The sequence below is a fragment of the Ipomoea nil genome, unplaced genomic scaffold (assembly GCF_001879475.1).
Source record: "Ipomoea nil cultivar Tokyo-kokei standard unplaced genomic scaffold, Asagao_1.1 scaffold1361, whole genome shotgun sequence".
NCBI lineage: Eukaryota > Viridiplantae > Streptophyta > Magnoliopsida > Solanales > Convolvulaceae > Ipomoea > Ipomoea nil.
In genome coordinates, this window is record NW_017617789.1 from 1899306 (window position 1) to 1914757 (window position 15452).

The window sequence follows — 15452 nt, forward strand, 5'->3', positions numbered from 1 at the left end:
CCCAAATCTGAGTTGCCTTCTCCAGTTGTGGTGGCCTTCTCAACCGGAGAAGGCGATTGCCGAAGAAGGCAACCACTGGTTGCCTTCTCCGTAGTCGCCGGTCACTTTTGTCGGAAAATACGTCGAAAATATGTCAGAAATACGTCGGATCTTCAATGACCTTTGATAGTAGGTCATTATCTGTATTTGGGTTTCATTGCATCAAAATGCATTGTTTATGAGTGTAATCACACCTTTAAAAAATTGAAGGGGTTAATTGACTCTTAGCAAGTTTGAGAGCCTATTTGACTCTTTTCCCTAAATTTTATATATTAATACTAAATTTAATATTATGAAAAATAGAATTATAAATAACCTCATTCAAACCTCAGTAAGTGAAACAAAATATATAAATTGAGTCTGGGGAGTATTTCGTTATTTACTCCTCTTTATATTAAAAAAAAAAAAAAAAAAAAAAAAAAAAACATAATGGAATTGCCGTCACCAATCAACATTATGACTTCACAGACAGGTCATAAATAGCACTATTAAGAATTTAAAATCAATATATTTTGCAGTTTCTTTTACCACAGTCCATACTTATAATTAGGGATGGCAATGGGTCGGGGAGGGCTACATCCATCACCCGACCCACCTTATATTTTCTCCACCCACCCTCACCTCCAACCCGCATCGGGTGGACTTTTTCAGAACCCACCCCCAGCCCCACCGAGTGCGGGTGCCCACTACGGGTACCCACCACTTATCATCTTATTATGTTTTTCAAAAAATAATATTTAAATTATTTATACATAATAAAAAAATAAAATCCATTAGTGATACTAAAACATAAATAATGGAAATATTTAAATATAATAACTAAATTGTTAATTTTTAAAAATAAACTTAGTAGTTTTGATATAAAAAATAGTAAAAAGATACGCGGAGTTATATAAACTATTATAAATAACTACATACTAGTATTTATTTTACTATTATATATATATACACACACACATGGTGGGTCGGGTGGGGTTCTAGGCGGGTCTTGTACATAGAACCCGAATCCAACCCGACCCACCGCGAGTTTTCTTTTTTAAGACCCACCCCCGACCCACCACCCACCATCACCCAAAAAAACCCGATCCATGCGGAGTGGATTCGGGTGGATATCTACGGGTCGGATTGAAATTGCCATCCCTACTTATAATTAACCGTTCATTACTTCATTATGACTTCACAGACAGGTCATAAATAGCACTATTACAATTAACCGTTAATTAAATGAAATGATTTTTATTTCTAAAAAAAAAGAAAGAAAAGCTCACGATTTAAATTAATCTATCTATCTATCTATATAATATAAAAGTAAAATCCTCCTAACAATTTTTCCTCCCAAAACTTTTGTAGTAAAGTTTATTTGGTAAGTAAATGTCAAATGGAAATTAAATAAATCTATTAATTGTTATATTACATAATTGGTAATATTATGTATGGTATTATATTCTATAATATAATTGAAAATATTATTGTTCAAATATAATAAAAATCTTATGAAATAATGTAAGCATAATAAAATAATAATAATAATAATAATAATAATAATAATAATATAAAAACCATACAAATTTTCCCCCAAAACTTAGCGGCATTTATATAATATCCTAATTTTCTAATTTAATTAATTATCAAAATATTGAAATTATATATTATATATTATATATTATTCATTTATGTGTAGACATACTTATTACTGTATATAAAGTAAATTAGGTAAATATATTCTTCAAATATAAATTAAGTATCTATATATAATTTTTTGGTAAGCAAATGTAAAATTGTAACTCTAATTTTAATTGGTAATTGGTAATTGATAATATAATAAAAACCATAAATGTTACCCTTAATCATATCTAAACACCTATATATACATCACATTCTCTTCAATACAAATAGTACCAAGTTACGAAGAACCTAAGGGAATATTCTCTGCAACTTCATAGCAATGGTGTAGAGAACAGGGACCTTCAAGAAGAGGAGGAACAAGACCCATATTCTCTGCGTATCCAGAAGAGCTGTTGCACTACACCTACACATTTGGTAAATCTCTGTATCCTTTTTCAACTCTTTTTTTTTTTTTAATAAAGAATAGAAAATCATATATACCATTGGTGAAATTTAAAATCTATCTACATATATTATATAAACTATGATTATATTGATCATATATATCATCTGATCTTCTTCATCATTAATCTGGACGAGTTTGCTCAACCCATTAAAATGTATTTCTCTAATACCTTATCTCAATCCATTAAAAGTTGTTTATTATTGGACTCTGGGCAAGATTAAGTAATGCACTATTCATAGTGATAGAAAAAAAATTGACCATCTGATTATTAGTGGACTCTGAGCAACTAGATCTGCAGGTCATTTGCATGAGAGGGGACATCATTGAATGAGTTTGGACTATTAATATTTTTTTTCCTGATGTGACGGTCCTGCCAGCACCAATAGGAGTAACACAAGGATTTGGAGCCATGGCAATGTGTTGAGGATCGTGAGTAGTGCTCCTTGACAAAAGCCTAAAGCAACAGCATATGAATATGATAGAGATTTAATTATTTTAATTTTTTTTTGATAAAGATTATTCTCTAACCAAACAATTAGTAATATTTACGATTTATTGAACCAACCTTCATATTTTTGGTCAAATGAGTACACATGATGGAATATATGTTCATTGCACGGAAACTTAATATTCATTGAGTTTCCAAATCGTATATTGCATAAGAATTATTTTACCATAATATGAATTGTAACCAATTTAATAAATCTAAATATTAACAAGTATGTATGGTAATTTTATGTATGTTAATATTATTTCATATGGACGTAATACTATAATATGATTTATAACCAATTTAAAAAATCTATATTGATAACCAATTCAAGTATGTATGGTAATTGTATGCATGGTATTAAAAATAATAATTACGTATGGTATTATATATAGTAATATTAGGTATGATATTATGTAATACGTAGTATTAATTAAGTTGTACATTTATTCTTTTCATATTCTCATATGGACGTAAATCCATAATATGGTATATAACCAATAACCAATATGGTATATATATATATATATATATATATATATATATATATATATATATATATATATATATAATTTTTCACTCCTTATTATAAAATAATAATTCAATAAAAATTTTATATAAGTAAATAATCTGTAATATTTATCTTAAGTATAATTTGTCAAATTAATCAATTTTAATTTGATAATGATTATTTTCTAACCAAACAATTGGTAATATTTATGATTTATTGAACCAATTCATATATGTTTTTTATCATCCAGACTAATTTTAATGGTCAAATTAATAATAAATTTTATTAGTTATTAATTAGCATAATATTAATTTATTATGCATAATTACTGTATAAAAATAAATTACCGTTCAAATGAGTACACAATATGATATACATGTTCATTGCACGAAATCTTAATATTAATTGAGTTGTCAAATCGTATATTGCATAAGAATTATTCTTACCTTACTATATACAATTACAAATTTATTCCGAAATTCTGAAAATTAAATAAATTAGAAATCTAATTTTAAGTATGTGTTTCCTGTTTTTTCATTTTTAATTTATACAACTAATTTATTAATTTATATACACAATTTTTTGCTACTTTTAATATAATAATTCACTACATTTTTTTCAGTAAGTAATTCCTCTAAGCAAATAATCCGTAATATTCCCTGATATACTTTACACAATTTAATCATTTTTTATTTTTATAATTTCTAATCTATTAAATTATATATATATATATATATATATATATATATATATAATTTAATATAGATATAATTAGATAAAGCTTATTTTTTGACCAAACAATTGGTAATATTTACGATTTATTGAACCAATTCGTAAATGAGTCAATCTATACTATAATTAAAAACAAAATCCTATTTACTTGATTTTTCACCCAAACAATAGTAAATAGTAAAGGTAAATTTTAAAAAAAGAATGAAAAAAAAGAACATAAATATTTCACAATAATATTCTACATCATCCGTTAAAAATGGAATGGAAATTAGGTAAACTGAAAAAATAACTGAATATTAATAATTGACTGAAAATTAAAAATGGAAAAAGGAACATAAATTAGGTTAATTGAAAAAAGGAAATAAATATTTATAATTGACTAAAAATAAAAAATGATCCATAATTGACTAAAATGAAAAAGGGAAATGGTCAAATTATTACATTTTAATTTTTTACAATAATATTACACAATATAGTACATCAAACCATAATTATGTTATAAATCTTTCACAATTTTAAAAATGGAACTGAAATATTTCAATAATAATATTTTACATCATCAAGTAAACGTAAATTAAAAATGAAAAGGAAATATTTAAATAACAATATTCTACATCATCAATAATAAAGCCATATTCTAATCAATAATAAAGTTAAATTAAAAATGCAATGAAAATTAAAAATGAAACAGAAATATTTTAATAATAATATTCTACATCATCAATTAAAAATGGAACGAAAATTGGGTAAAATATCACTACATCTGATATTCTAATTGACCAATTGACTGAAAATAAAAAAGAATAATTGGCTGAAAATGAATATGATATTACTAATTAACTGAAAATATAAAATGAAATGAATATTAATAGTTGACTGCAAATAAAAAATGATCTATAATTAACTAATATGAAAAAAATAAATGGTTAGATCATTGCATTTTAATTAAAAATTGATGGAAACTAAAATTTGACGGAAATATTTCAACAATAATATTCTATATCATAGATAATAAAGACATATTTTAAACAATAATAAAGTTAAATTAAAAATGCAACGGAAATATTTCAATAATAATATTATACATAATCAATTAACACTCGAACGAAAATTAGGTAAAAATATCATTGCATATGATATTCTAATTGACTAATTGATTAAAAATAAAAAAGAATAATTGGCTGAAAATGAATATGATATTACAAACTTACTTAAAATATAAAAAAATCCCTAATTGACTAATATTCTACAATTATATATTTTCACTCGAGTCACCCATCATGATGGACTAAAGGTGTTAGCTATAGACGATGATGGACAAGATTGTGTTGCTACTACCAATGTCGAAAGATGTTTCAATAATGTGTACATACAATCGTTGATATTTTTTTAAATGACAAATTTGCTATATATCTAGACAAAAAAATATATATCTTCCATACAAATGAATTAAGATAGTAATTCATTCCTATAACTGAGTTGCTTGAGAATGAGCACATTTGACTAATTTATAAATATAAAAAAAAAAATTACTAAACAATGATAAATAAAATCTCCAAAATTACAGCACTGCATGCGTACATCTACACATTAGCTATTAATTTGAACAATTATTTGCTCAAATTTAAGCAATGATAACATCAAAACACATAGATAATCCAAACCATATGTTCAATTGCACTATATAATATTTGATGTTCTAATTTAAATAATTATATATTGATCCAAATATTCTTAATATATTACAACAAATCCATTCTGTGCATCGAACGGGTGAAAAATACTATTATTCTAATAATTTTTCTTTCCTTCTTTGGTGTAATTACTATGCTAATGTATTTAAATATTGAAAGAGAATTCTATAAAAAGGATCCTTAACTCACTAAAATTCTATATTATTCTTAAAAACTAAACCCCCATTTCTTACTTACCCGCCCAAACAATAAAAAAAAAAATACCAATTAATGATACTAATAATAATTAGTAAAAAAGTTACTAGTAAAATAGAAAAAAAGATCCTTAATTCACAAAAAATAGAACAGGAAACGGGATTCACTAATTAATTAAAACTAACAATAATCAGTAAAAAAAAGATCCTTAATTCACTAAAAATGAAAATATAAATGGAATTTACTGATTATGACTAATAATAATTGGTAAAAAAAAATGAGTCTTAATTCAATGAAAATGGAAAAAAGAAACGTAAGGGTGTGAAAAAAAAAAGTCATAATAAGGATAACAGTAAAAAAAGAAAATTCTACCAAAAATTAGAATAATAAAAAAAGTTTCTTAATTCACGAGAAATAGAAAAGGAAATGAAATTCACTGATTAATTAATAGTAATAATAATCAGTCAGAAAATAAGCAGTAAAATATGAAGAAAAAAAAAAGATCCTTACTTCACTAAAAATGGAAAAATAAATGAAAGTTACTGATTAATACTAATAATAATCAGTAAAATTAAAAATAAAAAAGAATTCTTAATTCAATGAAAATGAAAGATTTTTTTTTAAAAAAGGGGTCATAATAAAAATAACAGTAAAAACAATCCTACAAAAAAAATTGAAAAAAAAAATTCATAATTTACGAAAAATAGAAAATGAAATGGATTTCACTGAATAATTAATACTAATAATAATCAGTAAAATTAAAAGTTAACATTAAAATAGAAAAATATAAAAGGATCCTTAATTCACTAAAAATAGAAAAAGAAACGAAAGTCACTGCTTAATACTAATAATAATAAGTTAAATAGGTAAATATAAAAAGATTCTCAATCTATACCATTATTAAAAAGAAAATCCTTCTTCCTTACTTTCACACCCAAACAATAGAAAAAGAAAAAAAATCTATAATATAATTAAAAACAAAATTCTATTTACTTGATTTATCGCCCAAACAATAGTAAATAGTAAAGGTAAATTAAAAAAAAAATGATGAAAAAAAAAGAACAAAAATATTTCACAATAATATTCTATATTATCAATTAAAAATGGAATGAAAATTAGGTAAATAAATAAATATCTGTTCAAACATATTTTCTCAACCAACACCTTCACTAAGGCTTGATCTCATGACTTCCCACATAAGAGAGGTCACTACATGCCATCTAAGCACAAGGTGCTTGATAACAAACATTAGATTAATTGAAAAAGGAAATGAATATTAACAATTGTTTAAAAATAAAAAAAGATTCATAATTGACTAAAATATAAAAAAAATGGTCAGATCATTACATTTTAATTTTTCACAATAATATTACACAGTATAATACATCAAATCACAAGTATGTCATAAATTTTACACAATTTTAAACAATATAATGGAAATATTTCAATAATAATATTCTACACTATCAAGTAAAGGTATATTAAAAATAAAAAGGAAATACTTCAATAATAATATTCTACATCATCAATACTAAAGACATATTTTAAACAATAGTAAAGGTAAATTAAAAATGTAGCGAAAATTAAAAAATGAAATGGAAATACTTCAATAATAATATTCTAAATCATCAATTAAAAATGAAACGAAAATTTGATAAAAATATCATTGCATTTGATATTTTAGTTCGCTAATTGATTAATTGACTAAAAATAAAAGAGAAGTAATTGGATGAAAATAAATATGATATTACTAATGGATTGAAAATTTAAAAGGAAATGAATATTAATAATTGACTGCTAATAAAAAATTATTCATAATTGACTAATATGAAAAAAATAAATGGTTAGACCATTGCATTTTAATTAAAATGGAAGGGAAACTAAAATTGAACGCCAATATTTCAATAATAATATTCTACATCATAAATAGTAAATGCATATTTTAAACAATAGTAAAGGTAAATTACAAATGGAACAAAAATATTTCAATAATAATATTATACATCCTCAATTAAATATGGAACACAAATTAGGTAAAAATATCACTCCATGTAATATTCTAATGGACTAAAAATACAAAAGAATAATTGACTGAAAATGAATATGATATTACTAATTTATTTAAAATATAAAAAGATCGCTAATTGACTAATATTATACCATTATATATTTTCACCGAGTCACCCATCCTGATCAATTGAAGGTGTTAGGTCTAGACAATGATGGACAAGATTGTGTTGCTACTACCAATGTCGTCTACAAAGAGGTTTCAACAATGTGTAAATAAAATCGTTGATATTATATTTTTTAAATGACAAAATTGCTATATGTATAGACAAAAAAAATATCCTCCATACAAATGAATTAAGATAACAATTCATTCATATAACTGAGTTGCTAGAAAACGAACAAATTTGTATAATTTATAAAAAAAAAAATACTAAACAATGATACAAAAAAATCTCCAAAGTTATAACACTACATGCATACATCTACACATTAGCTATTAATTTGAGCAATTATTTGCTTAAATTCATACAATGATAATATAAAAGCACATAAATGATCCAACCCGTATATTCAATTGAACTATATAATATTTGATGTTCTAATTTAAATAATTGTATATCGATCCAAATATTCTTAATATATTACAACAAATCTATTCCGTGCATCGCACGGGCGCAAATACTAGTTAGACTCTAATGAAATTATTAAATACCAAAAATTACGGTACCATATAAAATGATTTGAATTTTTAAAATTACAATATGGCACTAACAAACCTCAAAAAATTATAATTATCATAAATTTTGCTTATGAATTATTAAAACAAAATGTAGCAATAGGAGTTCCAATCAATTTTTTAAGATGATGGCAAATGTCCAAACCTTCTAGTCACACATGTTAAATTTACTGGTTTAGACAATATTTGAAGCAAAAATGTATCATCGATTATCTCCTCATTTCACTAATTAAGACTATCATCCCAATTAATTACAGTTAGAATAATTACTCAAACCATAAAGAGGCATGATCACAATACAAACCATTTTTTTTCCAGTATAAATCGCTATGGTCAAAGACAATGATTGGCATCACCATCTATATGTATCTACATTTTCCTCAAGATCCTCCTCAAATTCTACCAAAATATGTTTACACTCTCTCAAATTCAATGAAAATATTATGAATTCCCCAAAGTTCTCCAAAAACATACATGTACTAACACTTCTCGAAATTATAATGAATTTGACTTGACACTACCGAAAAAAATTTATGATTTATACACTACAGTTTTCATGTAAAAACATTTCCACTCAAAAATTAAAACTTATGAAAACACAATAAAATGTTTATTTCACTATTTTTAAAATTAAATAAAAATTACATTTTCTGAAAAGAAACTAATACATAATTAATATCCATGTATATTAACAGGATAAATATTTGTTTGGGAGAAGGATAAATATTTGTTTGGGAGAAGGATAAATATTTGTAAATACACACTTATTATATTTTTATATTTATATTTTTTTCTCATGTTTTCTTTTTGTTGTTTTTGTTTTCTATTTTCAAACTGTTGAATTGACAAGGTAAAAATGTTTTCCTCAAATGACCACTGTAGTACTAGATAATGATCAGAAAAAGTCGGACCAATACGAGGGAATATTCTACTTTTTGTTACCTTTTGAAAAGTTTTTTTTTTTTTAAGGACTTTATAAATTTTTTAAAAATGAATTATTTCCTTTTTCACTGTTAATTTTTTAGCCAGCCAAACGAGCCAATTAGATAAAATGTAATTACTTTATAAGGTCTTTTGTGGACTTAATCATGTTCATGTGTGGAACCGGACATTTCAACAGAAAACATTACTATTTATCTTAAACAAGTTTATGTATTTGATATTATATTGATGGGTTTTTAATCCCAAATATATATTACAAAAAAAAAAAAAAGGAAAAAATGAAATGTAACCATAGCACTAACAAGGGATTTGACAATGTGAGTAGTTAATACTTTTTCGATCTCGAGTACAATCTTTGATTGATAATTAGATAAGTGTAGATTTACAACGGGTGACAATACAAAATATATATTTTTACTTGGAATTGGATTCACCTCCTTATACAATGCTATCCCTTTTATAGACTACTATGACGATTACAATATGAATTTTGTATTGTTTATGAATATCTCTCTTTACACAATGTCGTCTCTTTTATAGCCTTATAGGTCAATATGATGGTTAGAAGTCCTATAACACACTGCACCCTGACATCGTGGAACATGGTTGCAAAAATTTCTCTGAAATTGCCTTGATTGCACTCGTCAACTATCTACAATGTTAAATTCTATTAGTCTAATTGTTGAATTTATATTAATTTATCGTAATAGTGTTGGTTTGTATGAGATTTTATCCGCAATTTATCATAACAGCCTTTGAGAATCAATTTTCTCATTCATTATTATTATTTATTTTGAGCTTATAATATATTAAATCCATCATCTCAACTAGCTAGGAGAATTTGAATCCACCTTAACCAAATAACAATTTAAAATGTCAAAATAACTATTTTTTTTTTAAATAGTCAAAATAACTACTTATAATATCAATTGTGCTAATTTTTTTTTTTTTTTGAAAAAAAAAACAAATAATTAAACTCGTGTATTCTCTTAAAGTTGAAGAAAGTTTGATTGCAAGCAAAAACCTTGGAGGGTGGGGCAGGACGTGTAGCCGGCTGGGGATCATGCATGTTATTAAACAATATTGGCACGTACTGTTCTGGCCTATTGTGTGCAAGCTAATCCATAATTAATAATGGATCGGAGATGGAGTCATATTGGAGAAGTGGTGGATTAATATAATCTAATTCTTTTTCTCCCAAAATATAATTTAATTTTTATTTCTTTTTTAATATTTGGGTGATCACAATTTCACCGGAGTAATCTTAAGCCCATAGCATTCTGTCCCTAGAATTATGCTGTGGACACAAGTCCAAAATGACGTCGTTTTCAGGTAAAACGCGACATTCTAATTTAAAAAAAAAATGATTTTGTCTCGCCGTTAACGGCCCGTTATTCGTTTGTGGCATTATGAATGTACAATTATGGAATTATGAATGTACAGTTATGAAATTATGAAATAGAATTATGAATGTAAGTTATAGAATTATGAACATAGAGCTCTGACATTATGAACTTACAATTATGAACATATAGTGATAAAATTATGAACATAAAGCTTCGAAAATTATGAATGTACAGTTATGGAATTATTCATGTACAGTTAGGAAATTATGAATGTATAGTTATAGAATTATGAATGTACAGTTATGAAATTATGAATGTACAATTAAGCAATTATGAACACAGAGCTCTGACATTATGAACTTACAATATGACCATATAGTGATAAAATTATGAACATAGAGCTCTAGATTTGTGAACATAGAGCTTTGAAAATTATGAATTTACAGTTATTGAATTATGAATGTACAGTTACGGAATTATGAATGTACAATTATAGAAGTATGAATATACAGTTATGAAATTATGAACACAGATCTCTGACATTATGAACTTACAATTATGAACATATAATAATAAAATTATGAACATATACTCCTATAATGAAGCGGTCTGAAATTAAAAATAAAAAATAAAAAAAATGGAAGATAACAGTGCGGCACCGTTACCGTGCGCGGGTCTATAGCATAACAATTGGAGTCACTATGGATGTAAATTCCAAGTCGCGCAATCACTTCATTTCTGTATGCCTTGTGATCTTCATTTTCTTGATGATGATATAATTCTTTTGTTGTGTCGTTTTGTACTTTTGTTTCAAATATTACCATAAGTATGAAACTATCAAATTTACCCTATAAATCGTATAAACTGTTAGCTATAATTTAATAAAAACTATCATACTTCAAATTATTACAAATGATATAAATTGTAACTACTTTATAAAAGTTGAATTAAAAGTAGAACAAAATTAAAACTAATGTAACTGGGTCTAAAGCGCTTTTATCTGGCATGAACAGCTCAGTCGGTCATATAAATAAGTTTGAGAAGAATAGTAAATAAAAAAGAAAAAAAAAAGAGTTGTGACGAGGTAAAAACGTTATGCAACGTCCACCAATGACTAGGACTGTAGTAGTCGATAATGATTACAAAACCCAAACGTCTACACTCACACCGCAAAGATTTCTTTATCGGAAAATTTTACCGTTACAACCAACACGTGGCGACGTGGCCCTCAACCCAAGCCACCTGTCTTCTTCAATCCATTGCTTAGGATTCTCTTCTTCATTCACACCCCTTCCTTTCTTCCTCTCTTCTCCTCTCTCTCTCTCTCTCTCTAAATTCTCGTGAGTTTTGGAATCTTCTCCCCCAAAAATCTTATCTTTCAGGCAAAGTCTTGAGCTTTTCGCTGATGGGTTGTCGCGAAATCTAGCAATGACGTCATTTTCCGTTGATTTTGTTAGCCCCATTGTGGTAGTGGGATTGATTCTTGTGTGCTGGTTTTCCGGCACCGCCGCCGCCGCCGCCGCTACTGAGTTTGATTTCGGAACCTTGACACTGAGCAGTTTGAAGCTGCTGGGGGATGCGCACTTGAGCAATAACACGGTGCGGCTCACGCGGGACCTAATGGTGCCGAATTCCGGCGCCGGGAAGGTGTTGTACGCCAAGCCGGTGAGATTCCGGCAGCCTGGATCCAGCGCCGCCGCCAGCTTTTCCACATTTTTCTCCTTCTCGGTTTCCAATTTGAACCCGTCGTCCATCGGCGGCGGGCTGGCGTTTATCATCACTCCCGAGGACGAGACGGTGGGGGACGGCGGCGGGTACATGGGAATCATGGACGCGAAGGGGACACAGAGCGGCGCCGTCGCGGTGGAGTTTGATACGATAATGGACGTGGAGTTTAACGACGTTAACGGGAACCATGTGGGGTTGGATTTGAGCTCGATGGTATCGGCTCAGGTGGGGGATCTGGAGGCCGCCGGCGTCGATCTGAAAAGCGGCGACCTGGTCAACTCGTGGGTCGAGTACTCCGGGTTAACTCAGCAACTCAACATCTCCGTTTCCTACTCCAATCTCAAACCAAAGCTCCCATTTTTATCCATCCCGCTCAATCTCGCCCAGTACGTGAACGATTTCATGTTCGTCGGATTCTCCGGGTCGACTCAGGGCAGCACGGAGATCCACAGCATCGAATGGTGGAGCTTCACTTCATCATTCGACGTGGGCCCCAAATCCCCAGGGGCAACCTCCCCGCCGCCGCCGCCAACCACCAGCCTGATGAACCCCACGGCGGACTCCGTAACATCGCCGCCGCCATCCATGCCGCCGTCGGAGTCAAGCAACGTCACCACCACGTCACACTCAAAGACCACCGGAAAATGCCACAACCAGCTCTGCAAACAAGGCCCCGGCGCCGTCGCCGGAGTCGTCACCGCCGGCGCATTCTGCCTAGGATTCGCCGCACTGGCCCTAATCTGGGTATACTCGAAGAAATTCAAGAACGTGAAAAGCTCCGAAACCTTACTAACCTCCGACATCATCAAAATGCCCAAGGAGTTCACCTACAAGACCCTCAAATCCGCCACCAAATCCTTCGATCCCACCCGAATCATCGGCCACGGCGCCTTCGGCACCGTCTACAAAGGCATAATCCCAGAAAACGGCGAGGTCGTCGCCGTCAAACGGTGCAGCCACAACGGCCAGGGGAAAACAGAGTTTCTCTCAGAACTATCCATCATCGGCACCCTCCGCCACAGAAACCTCGTCAGGCTTCAAGGCTGGTGCCATGAAAAAGGCGAAATTCTCTTAGTCTACGATCTAATGCCAAACGGCAGCCTAGACAAAGCCTTATTCGAGTCAAGAATGGTTCTCCCATGGCCGCACCGGCGAAAAATTTTGTTAGGCGTAGCTTCAGCATTAGCATATTTACACCAAGAATGCGAGAATCAAGTAATCCACAGAGACATAAAAACCAGCAACATAATGTTAGACGAATCCTTCAACGCAAGATTAAGCGATTTCGGGCTCGCCAGGCAAGTGGAGCACGACAAGTCCCCGGACGCCACCGTGGCGGCCGGAACAATGGGGTACCTCGCGCCGGAATATCTCCTAACCGGCCGCGCCACGGATAAAACAGACGTGTTCAGCTACGGCGCGGTGGTTCTTGAAGTCGCCAGCGGGAGGAGGCCGATAGAGAAGGAAGCGGAGAAGGCGAGAGGGGGGAATGGGAACTTGGTGGAATGGGTATGGAGTTTGCACCGAGAAGGGAGATTGCTTTCGGCGGCAGATTCGCGGCTGAATGGGGAGTTTGAGGAAGGAGAAATGAGGAGAGTTCTTCTGGTTGGGTTAGCTTGCTCGCACCCGGACCCCATGGCTAGACCTTCCATGAGAGGAGTGGTGCAGATGCTGGTGGGGGAAGCGGAGGTGCCATTGGTGCCCAGAGCTAAACCTTCCATGAATTTCACCACTTCGCACCTTCTCATGACGCTGCAGGATAGTGTTTCTGACTTGAATGAAATCATCGCCTTCTCCCCATCGTCCTCTCAGAGCAGCTTCACTGGAATGGATATAGTCTAATTATTATTATTATTATTATTATTATTATTAACCCAGAAAGCCTGCAGGGGAGAAGGAAGAAATTAAACCCATCTTTTTGTTCATATTATTCATTAATTTATTATCATCATCATTGTTGTTGTTGTATGTAAAGTGTAAAACAAGACAATAACATTAATCTTCATGCCCAGAGAAAATAGGCTTTAGTAGATGAATTCAACTATCCTTACTCCCAAATTTTATGCCTAATGTGACGAATAAGGATAAATTATTTTCATGTGGGTCTATAGAAAAGTGATTATATCAATAATTTGTGAGGTTGAGTATAAAATGAGAATTTATCAAGTATTTTTCTAAAAGCATCCTTAATAGATGGAGATTTTAGTTGATTCTTTTTTGCCAAAAAAAAAAAAAAAAAAAAAAAAAGTAACAGAACTAACGCACCCAGTATGCTGAGCGCGCATCAATTGCCCGTAACACACAACTGACGAGAAAGTAAATGTTTTTTTGTGAGACAGTGATGAGTTCTACAAAAAAAATCAAGTCTTGCATGAGCAATCAGAATAGTGGCTTTTGCTCAATTTTTGAGGAAGTTTTTGACTAAAGTGAAAGAGAGAAGAGGTGAGAGCTTCCTGCAAGAGTGTGCATTCAGGCACGTTACCATAATTTTTTTTTTTTTTTCTTGAAAACTCATTTTCTTGTTATTTTCTCTCACTCATTCTCTCTTACTTGACATCTTAAAATTTGTACAAAAAATCAACTATTGAGGATGCCACGTGGAACTCAACATTCTCTCTCCAAGCTTCTATCTCTTTCAAGTGAATTTTAAAATTGAAAAAACCATCCAAAATCTTCTTATTGAGAGATTTAGGGATGCTCTAATGCCTCTAAGTAGATTTTGGTTGTTTTGACCTCCAGATATATATACTATTTGTCCACAATATATTATTTAAAAATAAACTGAACTATTATAATTTGTCACTCAATAATTAATTGAATTATACGTGCAAACAAGAATTAAATGTACTATCACAATCTATCACCCAATAAGTAATTGAATTAATCTATCACCCAATAAGATATTGAATTATCCGTGCAGGCAAGATATGTATACTTTCCACTGCAATATAATAGTTC

The 15452-nt window shown here is 30.1% G+C and overlaps 1 protein-coding gene across 1 annotated transcript; it reads left to right on the forward strand.

Moving 5' to 3' along the window:
• The first annotated feature begins 11945 nt into the window (after nucleotides 1–11945).
• LOC109185914 (L-type lectin-domain containing receptor kinase VIII.1-like) lies at nucleotides 11946–14530 on the forward strand. The gene has a single exon (XM_019335894.1). The coding sequence runs from the start codon at nucleotides 12195–12197 to the stop codon at nucleotides 14334–14336; it is 2142 nt and encodes a 713-aa protein (XP_019191439.1). The 5' UTR covers nucleotides 11946–12194; the 3' UTR covers nucleotides 14337–14530.
• The last annotated feature ends 922 nt before the right edge of the window (nucleotides 14531–15452 follow it).